This window comes from Jaculus jaculus, chromosome 6 (assembly GCF_020740685.1).
Source record: "Jaculus jaculus isolate mJacJac1 chromosome 6, mJacJac1.mat.Y.cur, whole genome shotgun sequence".
NCBI lineage: Eukaryota > Metazoa > Chordata > Mammalia > Rodentia > Dipodidae > Jaculus > Jaculus jaculus.
In genome coordinates, this window is record NC_059107.1 from 85125652 (window position 1) to 85148658 (window position 23007).

At 37.8% G+C, this 23007-nt stretch overlaps 1 protein-coding gene across 2 annotated transcripts in view; it reads right to left on the bottom strand.

Annotated features, from left to right (window-relative positions):
* Adamts20 (ADAM metallopeptidase with thrombospondin type 1 motif 20) overlaps nt 1–23007 on the bottom strand; it is a 175948-nt gene that overhangs the window by 145326 nt on the left and 7615 nt on the right. For both annotated transcript variants that reach the window (XM_004668531.2, XM_004668532.2), the window contains exon 3: nt 16795–16957. In XM_004668531.2, coding sequence (XP_004668588.2) covers nt 16795–16957 — 163 coding nt within the window. The remainder of the gene's footprint in view (nt 1–16794; nt 16958–23007) is intronic.

A 23007-nucleotide genomic window follows, 5' to 3' on the forward strand; every position in this document is an offset into this window, starting at 1 on the left:
AGAGCAAGGGGAAATGATCTTGAACAGTCAGCAGAATTTAGAAAATGGATGGAAACAGAAAAGAATAACATGAAAAACAAAGGACACCTGTCATATACTTTGCCAAGCCTAAGCTAAATACATTTCTGATAACTTTATTTGTATTAACTCATTAGATAACATCATAAGAACTATACATTTTGTCAATCCCAATTTATTGAGATACATACAAAAGATAGAGGTTAAGGAACCCACATACAAAGCTGGTAAATAAATGAGATGGAAATAAAAATAAATAAGAGAAAGAATACTAAATTGATTTAACATAATAAATATTCATGCCTTACATTTGTCTATCAAAAAACAAAAGATAGGTAACTGAGATGATAAAATTTAGTCAAATATTAAGTATGACAGTCAGGACTCAAATGTAGAGATCTGGCTTGAGACTGTTTTCAACCAGTAAAGGATTCTGTCTGACAATGACAAAGCAGGTAACAAAACAGGAATTAGAATAATGGTTACTTTGGAGAAGAGAAAGAGGGGAATTAAATAATGAGGAGTCTTGTATTGGCTCAGACAATTGAGAATTTGTAACACATATTAACATGCCCTTAGTAATAGATCAAACTGATTGCTATTAAAGAAGTATTTCAGCTTTCATCACTATTACAATCTACTGTTTTAGTAATATGAACTAAAGCAATGAAATATACAGTATAAATATTGAAGCAAAAGCTTCCCATTTATAAATTTTGTTTTTGTAGATAAAAGGCTGTTATAATTAAAATCCCAACAGATTAAGTTGAAAACTATTTAAACTAATACAGGAGTAACTGAATGTGTAACAGCTTTAAAAAAACAACTTATGTTTTCAACAATGCCAATAATTCATTTAAAAATAGAAATTTAAGTAATACTTAAATTTTGATACTTTTTTAGAAAATTATTTTCTAGAATTAATAAAATATATATAATGAACCAAAAGCATATAAAGACTACCATTCAGGGCTGGAGAGATGGCTTAGCGGTTAAGTGCTTGCCTGTGAAGCCTAAGGACCCCGGTTCGAGGCTTGGTTCCCCAGGTCCCACGTTAGCCAGATGCACAAGGGGGCGCACGTGTCTGGAGTTCGTTTGCAGAGGCTGGAAGCCCTGGCGCGCCCATTCTCTCTCTCTCCCTCTGTCTTTCTCTCTGTGTCTGTCGCTCTCAAATATATAAATAAATAAATTAAAAAAAAAAGACTACCATTCAAACTTTAGCACAACAGTCAAATAGGATGATATGATAGTAAAGAAGGTTAGAACAAGCATTAATCAATTCCCTTAACATTTCCAAGTTCTTTAATTCATTACAAGTAAAATACTTATTAAATTATTATTATTTAAATACAGTGTTATCTTTTAAAGTAATATCTATTAATATTTTACAAACTGAAAACTACATCTTATTCCTTTTCTTGGTAGATATACCTAAGTAATATAACTAATCATGGTAAAGTGATCTTTGTAAATATCTTGCATAAATGACCATTGCTTAAAGCACATTTGCCTCCTAGCATGACAGCACAAACCAGCGTGCCCAGCACTTGGGAGAGGATAAGAAGGTGCCAGTTTAGTTACATCACATTAGGGTAATGCTTCCCTTCCTATTTCTGTTCCACCAAGTCAAACCTTAAAAATAATTCTTGTCCTTTATTAATAGCAAGTGAATTATAACCTAAAAATAATTTAGACCAAACCAACCTGTAAGATCATGTACATCATACTAGATCACAAAATAATCAAAATTTAGATCAAGCAATTGTAACATACTTCATGACGTTATGATGCAATAAGTATGTTTTAAATCTATAGGACTACAATCTACTCAAAATTATTGTTAGACAATAATGTAATTAGCAGCTCATATTCTACTTGCATGTGCTACTTCTACTACTGCTTTCTAGTCATCATTTTCTTCCCCAATTACCAGTTTTCTGATTTCTATGGATGTTAGCAACAGCATTATACATATATACATATACATACATACATATATATATATATATATATATATATACACACACACACACACACACACACATACACACACACATATACATACATATTATATATAAATAGTATACCCACAGCTATACTAACAATAGCCTCTATCTAGCCTTCTCTCATCAAGTTTTGCTATTTCTCCTTCAAATGTTCCTTGCAAACAATGACCTTGACTGTAAATTAATTTAGGTCTTTCTTACATCTAGAATTTTTATTGGAATCAAGAATGGAAAATTAGATACAAAAAGTCTGGTGGATAGTCTTGAAGTGCAGTGACTTATACCTCCAATTCTACTCAATGCCCATGCTCACTATTGAAAGTATCCCTTTATTACATCTTCAGAGGATCCTCTCAGGATAACGTCTAAGTATTCACACCAGCTCACCATGAGATACCATCACTATAACCACTGTTATCATGCTATAAATTCTCTAATGGTTCAGAACACTGTTGGGTAATATGTTCTAAGAGCTCAATAAATATTCATGAAAAGTTAAAAAGTTTAGGGTGAAAAAAGAAAGAATATTGTGAAAAGATAAAAAATTAAATTAAATTAAATTAAATTTTAAAAAAAGAAAGAATAATGGGAAAGGGAGGTAGAAAGCAGGACAAGAGATGGGAGAAGGAATAGACTGAGGAAAAAGACAAGAGAGTTTATTAGAACATCTAGGTAAGGAAAATACAATGTGATGTACAACAGCATCAATTCAGACAGATAAATTGCCTTTGACTTGCCCCATACTATGCTAGATTAGAATTGATAATATTGATATATATTTGACCAGACAAAAAAATTTTTTTTTACAATTTTCCAATATAACAGGGCCATTAAGTGAGCATAAAATCAAATGATGCTTAACTTAGTTTATATCAACATTTGAAATCACCTGTTAGATACCCCACAGTTTAGAGAACTAGGAACTCCTTAAAAAGAAGTATGACTATATCAGATATGTTGTCACCATATTTCCTCATGGTTTAAGGTGTCTCCAGCATCTACTATATTCCCCATGGTGCCATGGTACTGAGTTGGTTTAATACTATCATTAGTAACAATGATAATGCACATAATATTTACTGAGAGCTTGATTATATGTCAAGAACTGTTTTTTGGAAAGTCTCACAGGTTAAGCATTAGCACCCTACATACTAGTAGTAACTATGCAGAAGACTGGGTACTTGCTTTTGGCCAGCTCAAACTTGAAGTATAAAAGAATCATTACATCATCTGGTCTTTCTTGCATCCTTGCATCATTTACTATTATGGTGAACATTTTAAAACATGCAGACATGTGACATGGGTTAAATGAAATTTCAACAGCTACCAACTGAATAAGTGACATAACAAAGAGATGAATTCAGCTTTCCTCAGCATCAGTTTTTACAAGTAAATGCCACGTCACATGATTCTTCAAAAGGTCATATGCAGAATGTTGAGAATTCAGTAACCAGAATCATAATGGAAAATTCTGCTTCTTAGCAGATAAAAGGAAGTAGCTGGTCATATTCATGACAATGTGGGGGTCTGTTCTAGCCTCCCTGAAATACAGAAACATAGATCCCAGCAAAAACTTAAATGAACGGTTTTTAAGTATGCTTGGGACAAAGACTTGAGACCAATCATGCACTATTCTTTCATCTAGTGGCCAGAGAGAACCAAAGAAACATAAATTGTAAAGTACCATGAGTAGATTGTTGTTCATCCACATTCTCAAGTGGCTACCACACAGGACTTGCTAATGAGACAAATTTTCCCAAAAAGCAGACTCAAGATCCTTTGCTAGTATGGAAAGTGAAAGCAAGCATACACTGAGAAGCACAAACACTTGAAGATATGTTTTAAGGGAAAGGCACATGGACTTGCTGTCTCTTTCCAGATTTTGGTATGCTAACCTCTACAGTTAATAGTTGTGAAAGCAAAGTCATAATTACATAGCCTTTGCATTTCACAAAGTACTTACTATATCTTAATATATCCCATCCTATAGCAGACAGCTTCAGATTCACTGAGATAAACTTCCAGACCAGGCACAGTTATGGAGGAAGGGATATTTATTGAAGCTTACAATTCCGAGGGAAGTTCCATAAATGGCAGAAGCTGGCCTGTCTTCACAGGACCAAGCAGAGAGAGAGAAGTACAAGCCAAAAGGTCAAAAGCCACAGCAATCTTCAGGAACTCCAGCTAGGCACACTTTGCATATCTTTAGATTGAAATCTGAAACCCACCACCACACCTTAAGATCTACCTAGTGACATTGCCTCCAGCCAGATGGCTGCAAATGCAAACTACAAACAAAAAAAAACTAGATATATTGGGGGCCATCTATTCTATTCAAATCACCACATTCCGCTCCTGGCCCCCAAAAGATCATCACACATTGTAAATTGTTCAATTTCAAAGGTCCCCATAGTCTTGACCAATTTAAGATATTAAGACCTGTAAAATCAAACAAGTTAAACATTTCTAACATATAAAGGCACAGAGTAAACATTTTCAACTGGTATAATGCATAGTAAGGAGAGACTAAAACAATGCAAACTCAACCACCATCAAACAAACATCAAACTTCTGCAGTTCAAGTTCATTACAACCAGGGACTGACAGGCTCCAGATTTTCCAATTCCGCCCATCCAGCTGGGCAGAGTAGCCTGGGAACACTTCCATCTTAGGCCAACAGTGCACTCTATGGTAGCCCTTGTACAGTCCTGGTATATCCAAAACTTCTTGAGGTCTTCATGCAAACCATGGTCCATCTTCCAAAGGATCTTTCTGCCTATCAGGGCATCATGCCCTGCCTCATGCCGCATCTCAGCAGCAGCTCCTGGAACCATGTGCAATTCATGACCACTCCTCACATTTTCCAAAGGCTCGTTCAGCCTATCAGGGCACCAGGCCCTACCTCATGCCACATCTCAGTGGCAATTCCTGGAAGCATGTGCAATTCACGACCACTCCTCGCATTTTTCATGCTTCTGAAACCAATACCAGGTGTGCAGAACACAGCCATATTCTTAATTCACAGACAAAATAAATCATAACCTTGAAAAGCAGGTTCCTTCTCCAGTCAACTCTTTCCAGAAGTGTTTGCATTTCTATGATAGTCTATCCTCAGGCATCCTTTCCATGGTAAAGCAATTGGACCATCTTCCTTTAAGAATGCTAATGTGTTTGAAAACATCAGCTTTAGTAATCTAAAGCCAGTCTCTGTGCCAGTAAATTTAACTTGCTTAAAGTTTTTCAGCTTAAAATATTAAATCTCTCAGTCCAATATCTCTGCCCAAGCACATCAGTCCATTACAAATTTAACCTTGATCAAACTCTCTGGGTCTCAGTGACAGAACGCAGCCAGCAATTATGCCAGTAGCCCAGTTCCAACAAAGTCCTCTGCAGTCTTTCCTTCCCCTTACAAAGCTCATAAGCCAAGCCTCGAAGTTCAATGCTGTCTGCATTTAGCATTCTCAGACTCTCATCAGAATACTCCATAAAACTTGGCTTACCACTCCAGACGACATCTTCAGTTGCAAGCACCAAGTTCATGCCTATTCCTCCTAAACAAAGGTTCCAAAAGATCAACATCCACATGGTCAGGTTCATCTCAGCCCACTCCTTGGTACCAAATTCTGTAGCAGACAGCTTCAGTTTCACTGAGATAAACTTCTAGACCAGGCACAGTTATGTAGGAAGGGATATTTATTGAAGCTTACAGATCCAAGGGAAGTTCCATAAATGGTAGAAGAAGCTGGCATGCCTTCACAGGACCAAGCAGAGAGAGAGAAGTACAAGCCAAAAGGTCAAAAGCCACAGCACACTTCAGGAACTCCAGCTAGGCACACTTTGCATATCTTTAAGTTGAAATCTGAAACCCACCATCACACCTTAAGATCCACCTAGTGACATTGCCTCCAGCCAGATGGCTGCAATTGCAAACTACAAACAAACAAAAAAAAAAAAATGAATATATTGGGGGCCATCTATTCTGTTCAAACCACCACATATCCCTTATCAAAAAAGCTCAAGCAAAGAAGTAAGATTAAATATCAATATTTCCAAATGATATTCTAAAGCTCAGCTTTTTTATGTTCTTAGAATCATGCATATTGGAAACACCCCCCCCCCACACACACACACACATATGCAACGAATTAAGTCTATACCTGTATCTAGTATTTGGATATGCAAATTAAATTAACATTCTATTCTTTTTTTTTGTTTTGAGGTAGGGTTTCACTCTAGTCCAGGCTGACCTGGAATTCACTATGTAGTCTCAGGGTGGCCTCAAACTCACAGTGATCCTCCTACCTCTGCCTCCCGAGTGCTAGGATTAAACATGTGAGCCACCATGACCAGTATAATGTTCTATTCTTTGAAGCATTTATTTAGAACTCACATCTAGCACTGATATCCATAAACACTGGCAATGTGTCGCAGTCAGGTTCACATTGCTGGTAAAAATCACCCAACTAAGAGCAGCTTGTGGGAAAAAAGAGGTTTATTTTGGCTTACAGGCTCAAGGGCAAGCTCCATGATGGCAGGGGGAAACAAAGGCATGAGCAGAGGGTGGACATCACAATGCTGGCCAACATAAGGTGGACAATAGGAACAGGAAAATGTCCTAAACACTGGTAAGGGGACACTGGCTATAATAATCATAAGCCCATCCCCAACAATACACTGCCTTCAGGAGGCGTTAATTCCCAAATCTTCATCAGCTAGCGTTCAGAACACCTAAGTTTATGGGGGATACCTGAGTCAAACCACCACACAATGGTATACATTCTGCCACATTATTCTTACCTTCACATTCCCACCCCAACCTTGCTAGCATGTCTGCTTGACTGTGATTTAGTAAAGAACTTCCCTGTTTTCCCAGATAAACTAATGACTTTCCCTTGTACACGGAGTCATCCAGAAATGCCCTGATATTTTAAGTACTAAAATTTCTAAAATATTTCCAAAACACAACTGGCTCAAGGTTGGCACTAGAAGAACCTATTTTGCTCTATCAATTCAAAGTTTATGTAATACTCTTCAAAACTTTTATTATATAACTTGAATACTAGTTAGCATAAATATTTTCTTTTGTGTTTTGGGGTTTTTTGAGTATTTTAAATTTTATTTATTTGAGAGCGATAGAAAGAGAGGCAGAAAGAAAGAGAAAGAGAGAGAATTGTTGCACCAGGGCCTCTTGCCACTGAAAACAAATTCCAGATACATGTGCCACCTCATGCATCTGGCTTACATGGGTCCTGGGAAATCAAACCTGGGTCTTTGGCTTTGCAAGCAAGTACCTTAACTACTAAGCCATCTCTCCAGCCCTCGATCATGGTTTTAACCCTGTAACATTCAACTTGGGTATTTGAAAAGTACACTGCTACTTAATAGAAATCTAAACTACGGGCTAGGGAGATGGCTCAGAAGTTAAGGTGCTTGTTTGAAATCTAAAATGAGATTATACTTTAATATATTCATTGTTCTAATTCTAATTCTACTTTATGCTTTAAGTTTATTTCTTTTTTAAAATTATATTTTATTTATTTATTAGTGAAAGACAAAGAGACAGATAGGAAAAGAGAGTGAGTATGGGCAAGCGAGGACCTCCTTCAACTGCAAATAAACTACAGAAACATATGTCACTATGTAAATCTGGTTTTGTGTGAGCACTGGGGAATCGAAACCAGGCCATCAGGTTTTGCAAGCAAGTGCCTTTGCCTTTAACCACTGAGCCATCTCTCCAACCCTACAGTTTATTTCTTAAAGTATATCTACCCCTCCCAGCTCTGTAGTTCTTGAAGTAACTTTTGACTGAAAATAGAATTTTACCATAAGGTACCCATTGACCAATCAATATTTTCTTAAAAGATTTCAAAAATAAGACATTTTAAAGATCTTATCCATTGTAAATTGAAAGAGTTAAAGATCTAATTAAATGTCAGTCATTAAATTAACATAAAATGCTAAATTTCTATATGATTTATTTATACATACTATTTCATTATAAAATCAACTTTATTCATTTTACTTTTTTCTCAGTTAAGCTCACTATTTTTAGACTTTGGCAAAAGTGGAAAAAAAATCAAACTTTGATATTATTTACAGATGAAATACTTATTTTCCAACAGGTATTTCACTGACTTCATGCTGCATCTGATTTTAATAAATCATCATTTTAAAACTAATGCTCTTGCCAATCTTAGTTAACACCAGAAGTTATCTAACAACCAGGTACAAGTGAACACATGTAAAAGGCATTGCAGACTTCAGACTAACAAGTCAGAATGTGGAGGGCATTATTTTCCTTCAGTTTCCTGCGTGTCTTCCAAGCGAGAAAGTCTGAGGAAGTACCTTTTCTACAGTAGCTCCAAATGTCTGGGATGTTACTCGCATGCACAGTGTGTCTGGGGCTGGAATGAAGATGGAGCTGCCTCTGCCTCCAGCAATACTGGGGAACAACCAACACATACATCACCTCCTCAAGTTGTTTAGTCTTCAGGTCAAGCAGGGTAATTATCAGATAATCTCAACATGCGAGGTTATATGAAAAATTGTTGAATATCATGGCAATGGAGAAACTGTCTGAAAACTCTAGACAGTTTGACATTACAAATATAAATAGTTTCCTTTCTCCCACCATAGAGTAGATATGTATGAAGATCTCAGCCCCTTATACATCTTTTTCTCTTTCAAAGCAGAGTTTACTTGTTGGTCTAGTAATTTAAAAAAAGAAAAACAATCCCCTTCCTTCTGCACTTCTGATCAATGATAGACACCTCCTGTAGTAGCACCCAAAGTTATCCCAAACTCATTTGTACCACCACAATTTCAAAACTTCCCAGAATGTATTTGCATATGTTTTGGTTTATCTAAAACATAGAGTCCATTCATCTAACTTCTCCCATTCTACCTGTACTATTGTCATCCATTTAGTCCACAATTCCAGTTGCTTTGACTTGAATCTACCAGAAGGGGGCATCTGGTTGATTGAAGCACTGTCTTCAATAAAAGGGATTGGTAAAGGCCCACTAGACAAAAAGAATCAGACCCTATTCTATGTCTCTTGTTTGAACTACCAGAAAAAGGGATTCCCAATCAGATGAACTTGTATTGAAACAAAGCTCATATCTTTTTTTTCAAAAGCCAAGTTACTTATTTTTATGGTTTTATTTATTTGCAAGGAGAGAGAGAGAATGAATATGGGTTAACCAGCATCTCTAGCCACTACAAATGATCTCCAGATGCATACACCACTTTGTGCATCTGGCATTATGTGGGTACTGGGAAATCAAATACAGGTTAAGACACTGCAGGCAACCACATTAACCACTGAGCAATCTCTCTAGCCCCTTTTTTAAAAAATTTATTGAGAATGAATTGACATGTTAGGGCCTCAACCAGTGCAATCGAACTACAGATGCTTGGGCCACCTAGTAGGCATGTGTGAACCTTCGCCGGCCTTACTTTTTGTCCATCTGACTTATATGGGACCTGGAGAGTTGATCATGTGTCCTTAGGCTTTGCAGGCAAGTGCCTTAACCATTAAGCCATCTCTCCAGGCCCCTTTTTTAAATTTTGTTTCTATGTATGTACTGAGGGGAAGGAACATGCACTTTTATGTGGTGCCCTATGTGCTTTCTGCACCTTTATTCTTCCATCCATTCTCATTTGAGCCACAATGTCTTACAGATCTCAGAGTTAGCTGGGCGTGATGGTGCACGCCTTTAATCCTAGCACTCAGGAGGCAGAGGTAGGCAGATCGTGGTGAGTTTGAGGCCACCCTGAGACTCCATAGTGAATTCCAGGTCAGCCTGGGCTAGAGTGAGACCCTACCTCAATAAACAAAAAAAGCAAAACAAAACAAACAAACAAGCAAACAAAAAAAAACAGACCTCAGAGTTACCCTTTCTGTTTTGTTGTTGTTTTCAAGAGTTCCAGTGATTTTCAGGTCTCTATTCACCCACAGGACTGGGATTACAAGCTTTCATGGTCATGTCCACCTGTTCATGAGGGTACTGGAATGTAATTTGAGTCATTTCTCAGGTCTCTTTAGGTCCTCAAGCTTGCATAAAAAACAATCTTAGCTGCTAAACCAACTCTCCTGCCCAAAACCCCTGTCTCTTAAAGGCTCGTGGAGACCTCACAAGCTTGCACCTGTGCACTTTGTAGGGCTGCAATATGGTATCCCATACTTTCACTACCCTTAGTTCTCTAAGTGATCCAAGTGCCTTCTTAACTCCTGGCTGTGCACACTGTTGCTTCCATAAGGAGTATTTCTCACAATCTCCCTTTCCATGACTAATTCCTACTCATCTTTTGGACCACAGATAAAGTTTCTCTGCTCTCCACAACTTAGGCTTTGCAGAAACTATTGCATAAAAGTTATCTTGGTGCTTATATTCTATTTGCTTGGCAGTCATTATAAATAAGCACAACATAGTGCTAATTGCTATGAAGAGGGTGAAAAAAATGAAGTAAAATGTAAGTCTTTACTTTCAAGAGCATTAAAAACCTTAAAACAGATAGGTGGAATAATAAAGCTTAAAATAATACAAGTAATGTATGCTAAGTTATAAGATATATTGTGTAGGTAGCCTCTGCCACTGCAAGGTCATGAATGCCATGGTCCTGTTGTGTCTGGGTGACAGTATGGCAAAGCATTCCTCCCCTACTTATGGCTCAGTGGGTAAAGTGCTTGATGCAAAAAGTAATGGGACCTGAATTTGACCCCCACCACCTACATAAAACTAAGCATGGCATCCCACCTCTAATCTCAGCACTGGGAAGGCAGAGATAGGAGAACAGGGCTGAATGGCTCATTATTCTAGACCTTGTCTCAGAAAACAAGATGGAGGATAACTGAGAAAGGACTTCTCCAGTCTCCACACACACATGCACAGACAGGCATCAATACACACACATACACACACTCACACACACACACACTCTGCTTAATGGTGGGAAAACAGTAAGAATCAGCATAATAAATGGAAGACTGGGAAAGGACAGAAGCAAGGCTGAAAACAGCATGTCAGAGATGCAAAGGAAAAGGAAATTCCAATCAGAGTAGACAGTGTGCTGTATCGACAGTAACATAATCCTGAGAGATATCCACCTGGGGCAGGAAGAAGGTCTTCAGGGACCTTCCATAAAAGAGGTGGGCAGGAGATCAAGGTCACTATACTTATCTCTGTACATGTGGATGCTTCTTCCATCCATGGAAACACCATGAACCAGTAATTAGTTCCAAATACTGACCATGATTGTGGCCAAGTCAGGCTCCTGTGGCCCTACGTAAATGTGTGGCACCTTCTTCTCTACCCCTACATTTATAACATGTGATTTACAGCAGTTGAATTCATAAATCATTAAGTAGGAAGTTACAAACTGGAGCCTAACAAGCCTTATCCACCTGTCACTTTTAAAGAATCCAGATTCCAGGGTCTCTGAAAAGCAATTGAAGGCACTTTAAAGACCAGAGTTTGATCCTCCCCAACAACCACGCAAAGCCTGACTTAATGTCACATGCGTCTCTAAACCCAAGGCACCAACAACAATGGGAGGTAGAGCAAGGAGAATCCAAAACTCCCGGGTCAGCTGATCTGGCATTTGTTTGCAATCGCAAGAGATTATCTCAGAGAAGGTGGAAGGGAGCACAGACACCTCAAGGTCATCCTCTGACTGTCACACGCATTGTATCACATGCATGCCCATACACACATGTAGCATATATACACACATACATGCAAATAAATAGATTGATTTTAAAAAATTTAATCCAGGTTCCAACTTTTCTTGCAGGACTAGCCTTATGTTTTTAATAAAAGTGTCCCTTGCAAGAAGCATGAATATTCCAGTACATTCCAGTGCCCGATAGACACCTCAATGTCCTTATGACACCTAACTTTACTCATTTTTGATTACTGCCCGCCAAAGTCTCTATATCACAAACTCCAAGACTTGACATTCATTTAAAAAGGAAAGATATAAGACTTGGAGTTTTTAAGCCATCATGGCCAGAGACAAAAGTGGCAAAATCCTGCCATTTGCAGCTTCATGGATGAACTGGAGAACAAAATGTACAGGAACATCTGGGCCTGGGAGAGATGTGGAAGAGGGATATGAAGAGAAGATGGAGGGGTATTGGGGTACAGCTAGAAAGGTGAAAACTTCTAATTTTCTATAACACAATAGGGTTACAGTGGTTGCCAACAATAAACTGAACATTCAAAAGGCATAATGGGATTTAACATTCTCAATATAATAAAATGATAAATGTCCTAGGTGGCAGGTATGCCAACTACCTTGTCCTGAATCTCAAGCATGATATACCCGTACTGCAGTGTCATACTCTACCTCATAAACATGGATGCTATGCAAATAAAAATTAAAATATATTTTAAATTAAATGGAATAATTAACTGTTCATTACTTATTAGGATAAGGAGTAGATCTCCAAGCCAGTTAGTAGAACCTGCTTCAGTCTCCCAATACCAGCTGTCTAGATAAGCTGTAGCCTCTGCTGATCCTAAAGCCCCTGGATTTCCCCAACCAGATGCTGGTTAATTAGTGCCTTGAGAGGAAGGAAAAACAATCTGTGCATAAATACACAGAAAGGGCAGGTCTCTAGCATTCAGAGAATAAACAAATACAGCCCCCCCACAAAAACATTGAAAATCTCATCAAAGTTTCCAGAGATACCTAATGACATTATCTTCAATTTACTTCATGAGTACTTTGCTCATATGACACAAAATCCTGCATTGATAAGACAGCTTCAGTCTCCTTTCACTCAAATTCAAAATGAAGAAAAGTTAACCACCATGCTGAGTAAAGGAATTTTCAAGCAAAAGCAAGTCCTAACGATGCCTATACTTTAAAGTGTTATCATTTCCTTAATGTGGCCAGCCTCCTCAGACTTCCCACCCACCTACTCCTGGCTCTCTCAAGTACTAAAGGGTGACTTTTCATACAAGTCAGGATTCTTAAAGCACAAGTCCAACCTTTCTTCAGGCCTGCAGCCTGTTCTAACCAATTCTTATTGATTTTGTAATATTATAAAGACTACAGAAATAAGTATAGAAAAATTCATGATATAGAAATTCCAGTCGACCACTATCATTTTAAGCCCTTTCCCTTCCAGGGACATCCAGGTGTCCTTGTGTACTACAACTGCTCCGCTGCTGCCCATGATACAGACAAGAGGTGCTGAGGGTGACGGACAGAAAAGGGCACAGGGCAGAGTTTCCTGGTCCTCGCACTTGTAGAGGTTGAGCAGCACAAAATTAACAAGGGCATTCCCAGGTTTCTGCCTCCTCTGAGTTTTATTGATCTTGGTTGTGTTTTGGTGGAGCTGTTTATGGGGTTTCTGTTTAATGTATGCTTATGTTCATGGGTTTTTTGTTTTGTTTTGTTTGCCATGCAAACTGGGTTGCATAACACTTGAGGGCCCAGTATCTGAAATAACTAGGATTAGCTTCCAAATTTAACTTGTATTGCCCCAAACTGTGCCATGCGCACGTGTGAATGAAGCAAATCCATCATAGAAATGGGAAAAGAAGTCACTCCTCCTCTTCTATCAGTCACGCTGGATCCTGCGCTAAGTGCAGGCTCCCTTCTCTCAGTCTTGTCCTGTAGGTGCAGTGACAGAACATAGAAGACGCTGAAAGTGCTTCTGAACACTGAGTGAACCAGGCAGGAAAGCGCCTCGGATACATTCCATTAAGTACATTCACAGTTCCTCTCTTACGAACAAAATGATCATGAGTAGCTAATATTTTAGACTATTAATTGACTGCCTTTGTGAGAGATGAAAATTGTTCATGTTAATTGTGCCTCAAAATGAAGACTGATTTTACTTTCTACATCTCAGTAGATATTGTAGAAAAACATGTGATTAAAAGAATCTATGTCCTGCAGTTACCATTTTCTTTGACTTCGGTCATTTTTGTTCGTTTCTTTGTTTTTGTAGTACTGGGGATTGAGCCCAAGGCCATGTACATGCTAAAGCAAGTGCTCTGCCACTGGGCTATACCTCTCATCACTTAATTTACAATTTTAAAGTTTTTTTTTTAAATTTACTTATTATAGTAATAATGAGAGAGAGAGAGAGAGAATGAGAGAAAGAATGGGCACACCAGGGCCTCTAGCCACTGCAAAACGAACTGCAAGATGCATGTACCACCATGTTCTTCTGGCTTAAGTGGGACCTGGGGAATTGAACCTGGGTCCTTAGGCTTCACAGGCAAGCACCTTAACCACTAATCCATCTCTCCATCCAATATATTATTTTTATTATATGTGTTTAATTCAAAAATTTAACTCAAAAGCCGGGCATGGTGGCGCATGCCTTTAATCCCAGCACTCAGGAGGCAGAGGTAGGAGGATCACCGTGAGTTCTAGGCCACCCTGAGACTCCATAGTGAATTCCAGGTCAGCCTGGGCTAGAGTGAGACCCTACCTCGAAAAACCAAAAAAATAAAATTAAAAAAAAATTAACTCAAACCAGGTGTGGTAGCGCATGTCTTTAATCCCAGCATTCAGAAGGAAGAGGCCACCATAAAACAACATAGTGAATTCCAGGTCAGCCTGGGCTAGAGTGAGACCCTACCTCAAAAAACCAAAATAAATAAATAAAATTAACCCAAAGAGCCTAGCCCTTCTTCAACCATTTTCTTGCTGATAAGGAACATTGACAAGGAATGCAAAACCCTACATGTTATTATGTAAAACACTCACTCAGTAAGCCACTTTGGTTTTCCTCTTAAGAGGCAAACAATTCATTAAACATGCTACCCCCAAACGGGTTTGAATAGCACAGGCTGCCTGTTTTAGCATCCTATTGTGAAGCTACTCCCATTCATGTTTTCTTTGAAGTCACAGACATTAAACCCTCATGCTCATACTAAAAGCATAAGAAAGGCATCTATTATGTCAATAGATTAAAACACAGCCTTGGGCACAGTGAGAACCACTCCAAATGGCCCTCAGAGTAGCAAAGGTTAAGAAGTGCATTCCCAGAGCAAACCTTCAAAGGCCTTCCTATCTTCACATGTCCACATAGTCGGCATCACAGTGTTTGCAACTCCAGTTTATGGACACCTACAATCTCAAGTAATTGCTTTCTAATCCCATTTTTTTTTAATCTAGATTTTGTACTTTGATGACAACTGCAGGTGCCTCTTCTGTACTGGTTTTGTATGTCCTTATGTGAATCCATACACGCATATGCACACAACTTTTATACAAAGTACTGGTAAAATACTTTACTAGTGACAAATTTATCCTGCATTGAAGTCTGGCATACGTAGATTCTAACATATTGTAAATATTCAATAGTCTGAATTTTATAGGGGAAAAAAGCATGAAGCTATATCTCTAATACACTGCTGGAATTTAAAACCACTTCGTAAAACAACATGGGATTAGTTAGCATTTACAGGGACATCCTGGCAAAAGCCCCAGGAAACAGAGAGAAGTGCTGTTTCTAATATGGAGAAAGTAAATGACCCAAAAGGTCATGAGGAAAATGGATACAGGAACTATGTCATGCTTAGACAATGAGATGGTGTGCAGGGCTAAGATGGAGAAACTGTAACAGCATGCACCATGTATCTCAGAACAGAAACAGCACCAAGCAAAAAGGACACATCACAAAAACCTACGTGTACCTCCACTCACATAAACCAGAGCCATGCAAACTTGGACCAAGAAACATGGCAGCTTGGGGGGTCAATGTTTTTATCTAAAGCTATGTTGAAAAAAAACTAAATCATCCTTATGTGACTGAAATAATAAATGTTCTATGATTATTTGCTATGAATCCCATATACTAAATACATTTTTTATTTAAATTTAACTTACTACAAAAATTACCTGTGGACCTGAAGAGATGGCTTAGTGGTTAAGCACTTACCTGTGGAGCCTAAGGGCCCAGGTTTGAGGCTCGATTCCCCAGTACCCACGTAAGCCAGATGCACAAGGTGGTACATGCATCTGGAGGTCGTTTTCAGTAGCTGGAGGCCCTGGCATGCCCATTCTCTCTCTGCCTCTTTCTCTCTCTGTCTCTCTCAAATAAGTAAATAAAAATAAACAAAAAAAATTTTAATTACCTGTAGATAATTCTTAGCTGATCCTTATAGGTAAATGTTTCAAAAATGTCACTTGAGAAGTACTATATCTCAGGGCTGGAGAGATTGATCAGTGGTTAAAGATGCTTGCTGGTAAAGCTTACCCTCCTGGGTTCAGTTCCCAAGCTACTCAGGTAAGCCTACTGCAAAGAGTGGCACAACAGCAAGTGGCCCTGGTGCACACACATGTGCACACACACACACACAAGCAAATAAATATTTTAAAAAATAAGTGCTACATCCCAATTATATGTTAACACATAGCAGTCAAATTTATAGAACAACAGAAAGGTAGCTATCGGGGCCAGCCTGGTGAGATGTTGAGCAAAAGACACAAAATTTCCATTAGACAGGAAGAATAAGGTGAAAAGATCTACTGTACAGCACAGTTCCTACAGTTAACATAAATGCAATATATCACTGAAAATTGGTAAGTGTCCATGTTTTTGCCACAAAAATATAGATGAAGTATGATAAGCTAATTGGCTTTATTTAGCCACTCTACAATATATACATCATATGTAATATAGATATTTTTCTGTAAAAAAATTAAAAATAAATACTTAAAGAAAATTGAAGTGTTAACCAATAAAAAGACCTACGTAGTGTCACAATTTAAGTGAGCAGACTTTTACATCACAGTTTACCTGAAACTGCACAAGGCCTGTGAGACTGTAGAAGAGAAGTCCTTTTTAACTCCTGCCTGTAAATCAGATGAGGTTTGTTGTGGTCATCTTCATGGTCACTCCCATCTGCTTTCATGATGGGTTCTAAGAAATAGTCACCATCATGCGCTTTAAATGTTCCCACCTGAAAATGAAAGCATTACATTTTACCAATGGTCACTAAGAAGAGCAGCCCACATGGCACCACTGGTTAAAAGAGCAAAAGAGGCAGAGATGGTAGCTCAGCAGTACAGTGCTTGCCCAGCATGTGTGAGGCCCTGAGTTTCATCCCTACATGTCAGTGAAATGTAACCTGGCTCACTCTTCTGTCTACAGCCATGAAGACCACATACTTTACTGATGGACTTAAGATGACAAGACAGGTTTAAAGAACAGAGCTTCAAAATGGATCAAGATTTAGAATAGTCTGTAAATGGTACAGTTTGTATGGTTTGGTCTATGGAAGACAAAAGGATGAGACATATTTGAAAAGTATGCCAAGGTCAAAGTAAAAATAGGGAATCTGATACAAGGATCTTGGAGCTCATTTGTCAGAAGTGAGAAGGAAGTTTTCATGAAGAAAGACCTATTTGCTTAATTTCAAAGTACAACGCCAAAATTGCTATTTGACATCAGCATCTGGATATTTGTTTGCTACCTTAATGTAGGTAAAGCCAGATTTGTTTCTTACATGTTTCTGCAATGATCCTTTCTTCAGTAAGTGGTCCAAAGTCTTTCCAGATTGTTGAAGCCACAAACCTTTGATTGAAATCAAGAATGGCACTTCCCCTGTATTTTACACACAGCCCATCAGCACATCTTCACAGCTTTGCCTTCAAAGTATGCTCAAAACCTCAATAACTTCCCTCAAATATAAGCACTAGAACCATGTATAAACCCAATACGCTCACTCTACTGAACAAAAGCAACAGCCAAGTATAATCTAGTCCCCACTGAAGAGTCACAGCCATTCTTTTCAAGTATCATTCTTCTGTAGGTAGGAGTAATGCTTCCTGTCTCTAAGTAAAATCAAAGGTCCTTCAGTGAAGAGGTCTTGGGAACCTTTGTATCTCTGGATATCTGGTTTGGTAGGAGTTGAGTGTTCTTTGTGGTCCCTTCAGAGGGGGGAGGACAGGGAGGAAGCTAACAATGGTACCAACATGGCTATTTGCACACTGAGGATTAACTAATAAAAAAAAAAATCAAAGTTCCTTACAATGGTTTTCAATGTCCTGTGTGACTTGCCATCCTCCTTACCACACTACCTCTCCTAGCATACATACTGCCTTCTCTGACTTTATCTTCTCTTACTTCCACTCCAGCAGAGCTGTGTGTCTTTGCTAGTCCTCAAACACACCAGGCAGTCTCATTCTCAATCCTTACAATTGTACCTCAAGTACTTCTCTCTGATGGCTGTCCTATCACTTGTTTCTAGTCTCCATTCAACACCCATTCTCTAGTCCACTTTTTACTACTCAGCAGAGTGAAAACCTATTTTCATACCTTGATAGCCTTAATAAGTAAATTAGTTCACTAACTATACAAAGTAATTTGACAATATCTACCCTAACTACTAATTCATTTTCCTTTGACACAGGAATTTTGCTTGTAAGAATTTATTCTATATATACAGTGGTATACTTTCATGTATGACATATTTACAAAATTATTAATGATAATATATTCTTTAATAGCAAAATATTGGAATGAATTCAATAGTCCTTTGACTGAGTCTGTTTACATAAACAATGGTATAGTCATAGAAAGGATAGCACTTCATTATAGACAAAAGTAAACATTCTATATGCAGTGATTCTGAAAGAATGTCAATGCATAATATTAAACTAAAACTACAAGCAAGAAGGCAGGATTTTTTTCTCCCTGCCATTTGTGAAATAAAGGAATAAAGCCAAAAATGAAACATTTCTATCAGCCTTGTTACTACCAAAGATATTCTAAGAGGATCACTAGAAACAATGCAAACAGTGGGATAAAACATGTCAGTGCAGGAGGGACTAAATACATTACCCTTCTCATCTCTAGTACTTCATATATGATCTTACCTTTGCATAAAATTTTTCTGCTTACCACTCTCACCTCATTCCTCTGCTTCACCTAGATCACTCTGGCCGGCTTTCACATTCTCGAATCTCAGCTTACATAGCAACTACAGAAATGACTCCTAAATTTTCATTGCCTGCTATGGAATCTGAAGACAGAAGACATGCCAGGCAATAGATACAGCATGAGTAAGTATCTTCATTAGCTCAGCTTTGGTCAAGAAGGGGGAGGACATAGTTTTGGAGACACAGCCTACTGCTCAAATATATAGGTTCCTATACAAAGAACCTTTTACAAGAGAAAAGTTCACAAACATTTCATGACTGAATCTCACTAAAAATTTTTTAAACCATTAATGAAGGCAAAACATCCCTGCGATATTGTCAGTAGAAAGCACAAATATTAGAGATATGTCAAAATAGTGTTTATATTGTATATACTGATAGATATTAAACATAAAGTAGTGATTAGGTCTGCATTTAGATCTTATTATTTACTATGCTGATAAATTATTCAAGTGGGAAGGGGTAAGTCAAAGCAATAACTTAGGAAGATTAAACAGTATCATTGTACAGCTAAGGGAAGACCAGGAAGGGAAATTTGACCATCTAGGTATGATATATGGCTTTCACTCTATTGGTTAGTCAAAAGTGAAAAGAAACCCTCAAATGATGGTCAGTGTGGAAGAACAGAACTTGATCTCAGTCTTTCTGTCTCTGTTCAGGTGAGGCTAAAACATGCAGGGTAGGCACTTGTAAAAATATTAATAGCTAGCTCCAATACAGAGGTGAAACACCATTCATTAGTATGTAATTCATTTCAACAACAAACTATAACTGTTTGAGGTAAATTATAATACATTCCCTACTTTACCATGCTATTTTTGTTACTATGGCTCTGATTTTAATCTATATTACAAAGCTATAGTAACAAAAACAGAATGGTATTGGCACAAACACAGACATGTACACCAATGGAACAGAATAGAAGACTCAGAAGTAAGTCCAGGTAGCTACATACAGCCAACTGATCTTCAACAAAAATGCCAAAAATGCTCATTGGAGAAAAGACAGGCTCTTTGTGAAATGGTGCTGGGGAAACTGGGTATGTGTCTATAGAAGGATGAAAATAGATCCTTATCTCTATCCATGCACAAGAATTAATTCCCAATGGATCAAAGACCTTAATAGTAGACCTGAAACTGAAACTACCGGAGGAAAAAGTAGGGTAACCTTCAACATATTGATATTGTCAAATGCTTTCTAAACATAACCCCAATTGCTCAGAAAATAACACCACAGATAAACCACTGAGACCTCACAAAATTGCAAAGCTTCTGTACAGCTTAGGACACTGTGAATAGAGCAAAGAGATAACCTACAGAATGGGAGAAAATCTTTGTCAGCTATACATCAGACAGAAGTTTAATATCCAAAATATAAAAAGAACTCAAAAGACTAAATAATAAGAAACCAAACAACCCAATTAAAAAATGGGCTATGAGCATAGTAAATATAAATATTGTTACATTGACCAAACTTTTGTCTTGTTTTATATGAGCAGAAATATATTTACCAGAGAATTAAAAATAAAATAAAATAAAATAAAATAAAAAGTTGAGTCTCACATCCAGAAAAAAAAAAAAGGGCTATAGAACTAGAGAGTTCTCAACAGAGGAAATACAGATGGCATATAAACATCTAAAAAAATGTTCTACATCCCTAGGCATCATGGAAATGCAAATTAAAACTACATTGAGATTCCATCTCATTCCTATCAGAATGGCTACTATCATGAAAATAAATGATAATAAATGCTGGTAAGGATGCAGAAAAAGAGGAACCCTTCTACACTGTTGGTGGGAATGGAATCTGGTTCAGCCATTATGGAAATCAGTGTGGAGGTTGCTGAGACAGCAAAAAATAGATTCACCATAAGACCCAGCTATATCACTCCTAGCCATATATCCTAAGGACTTGTCTAGCTATCTTAGAGATAGTTGCTCAAACATGTTTAGTGCCACTTTATTCACAATAGTTAGGAAATGAAACCAATGTAGATGTTCCTCAACTGATGAGTGGATAATGAAGATGTGGCACTTTATACAATGGAGTTCTACTCAGCAGTAAAGAAAAATGAAATTATGAAATATGCAGGAAAATAGATGGATCTGGAAACGATTATATTTAGTGAGGTAACACAGGCCCATAAAGCCAAATATCACATGTTCTCTCTTATATGTGGATCCTAGATATAAGTTATTGGAATAAAACTCAGTAGCAGAGGCCAGTAAGCTAGAAAGGGGATATAAAGGTAATAAAAAGGGAGGGAGGGGGACTTGATAGGACAATATCATTTATACATAAGTAGAACAGATTAATGGGGGTGAAAAAGGCTAAGTGAGGTTAGGAGAAGAGATTGAGTAAAGGAAAGTTGAAAGAAAGGCTAATCAAAATATAAAAGGATATAAATAAATAATATGGAAACCTACTTTTTGGACAATGGAACACCTAGAAGCCATAGATGGTTAGTAGAAAATTTTCAGTGCCATGGCTGGGATACCTTCCAGTGAGTTGTTAGCCAGGAAGGTCCCTGATGCCCCCAACACATTATAAGCCATTGCCAAGGCTCTCAGTTTCCCACCAGGAATAGATGGTAAGACCCTATTACTGAAGACTCCACATATTTGAGCTGCAAGGTCACTAAGAAATCCTGCTGGAGCTGAACTGAATACCTCCTCCATGTAGACCAGCTGAAAGATAGCTGGAAAAAGCCACACTGCACGCAGTTCAATGGGAGAGAGAGAAATCACCAGTGAAGATACTCAACAGTAGATACTGCAAGCCTTAAATTTGGCCAGCCAGGCCAAATGAGCCAATGGGTGCAATAGTGGCATGTCTGTTATGTGGGAAACCAATCATTCTCTAACTGGACTAGAGGCCTGCTCCATGGGAGGGAATGCATCCTTGATACTGAAAATATACAACAGGGGTAATCATGAGCCCTAGGAGTGTAATGTCTGCTTGTATCTGGCTAAATGTATATACAGTGCTCACCAAACTGCCTGGTAAGCACTTCATTTAATGTTTATACCCATATATTAATGCTACCCTCACTATTTGTTAGAGAATCATTTCTTTTCAGATGGCTGTGACCTCTTGAATGACTCAAAAGGCACCATAGTGCTGAGAAGTGACAGAGGAGGGATCAGCACTGAAATATCTCTATCACCCCTTCCAAAGTTCAGGGTCCACTGCAGAAGAGGTGGCAGAAAGAGTGTAAGAGCCAAAGGAAGGGTAGCACTCCTCACAATGTGCTCCTCCAGGCACCAAATGGCCTGGATATCCATGACCTCACAGTGTCTGACACTACCTATACATGACCCTTGTAACAGGAAGAAAAGATGATGACATCAAAACAAAAGAGAGACCAATTGAGAATGTTAAGGGGTATGATGGAGAGTGGAGTTGCAAACGGGAAAGAGTAGGGGTAGAGAGAGAATTAGCATGGGTTATTGTGTACAATTATAGAAGTTGTCATTAAAAAAATAAATAAATAAAATTTAAAAAATGAGATATGGTGGTATCTGAGTAATACTACAAAACAAGGTTGTTATACATATGTATACATATACATATACATGCATATACATACATGGTATAAGTATAGACATAATCCTGTGATTCATTTTCTAAACATTTTTAGGATGTGTGAGACTTGACTGACATATATGTTTCTTTCAATGCAGAAAAATTAAAGATTTAAGCTCTCTCAACTTATACATAAAATATAAAAAAAAACTACACATTTATAAATGATTTAAAATTAAAAGCTAAGGATATGGCTCTGTAGTACCTTTTCTGACATGTTCAAGGGTATAGGTTCAATAGCACCATCAACATAAAATAAATGAAAATTAATGAAATTCCATCAGACCACTATACAACACTGATACTATAGTTGTTTTGAGACAAAGAAACGTTTGAATGCATTCTTTTTTCTTAGATACTTAACAAATGCCCTATCTCTAGCATATTCATTACTACCACCAGTGTGCATTTTCCAAACACACCCACAAATCACTTGTTTTCAGCTCATGCCAAAACTATAGTTTCCTCAACCTTCCGAGAAAGC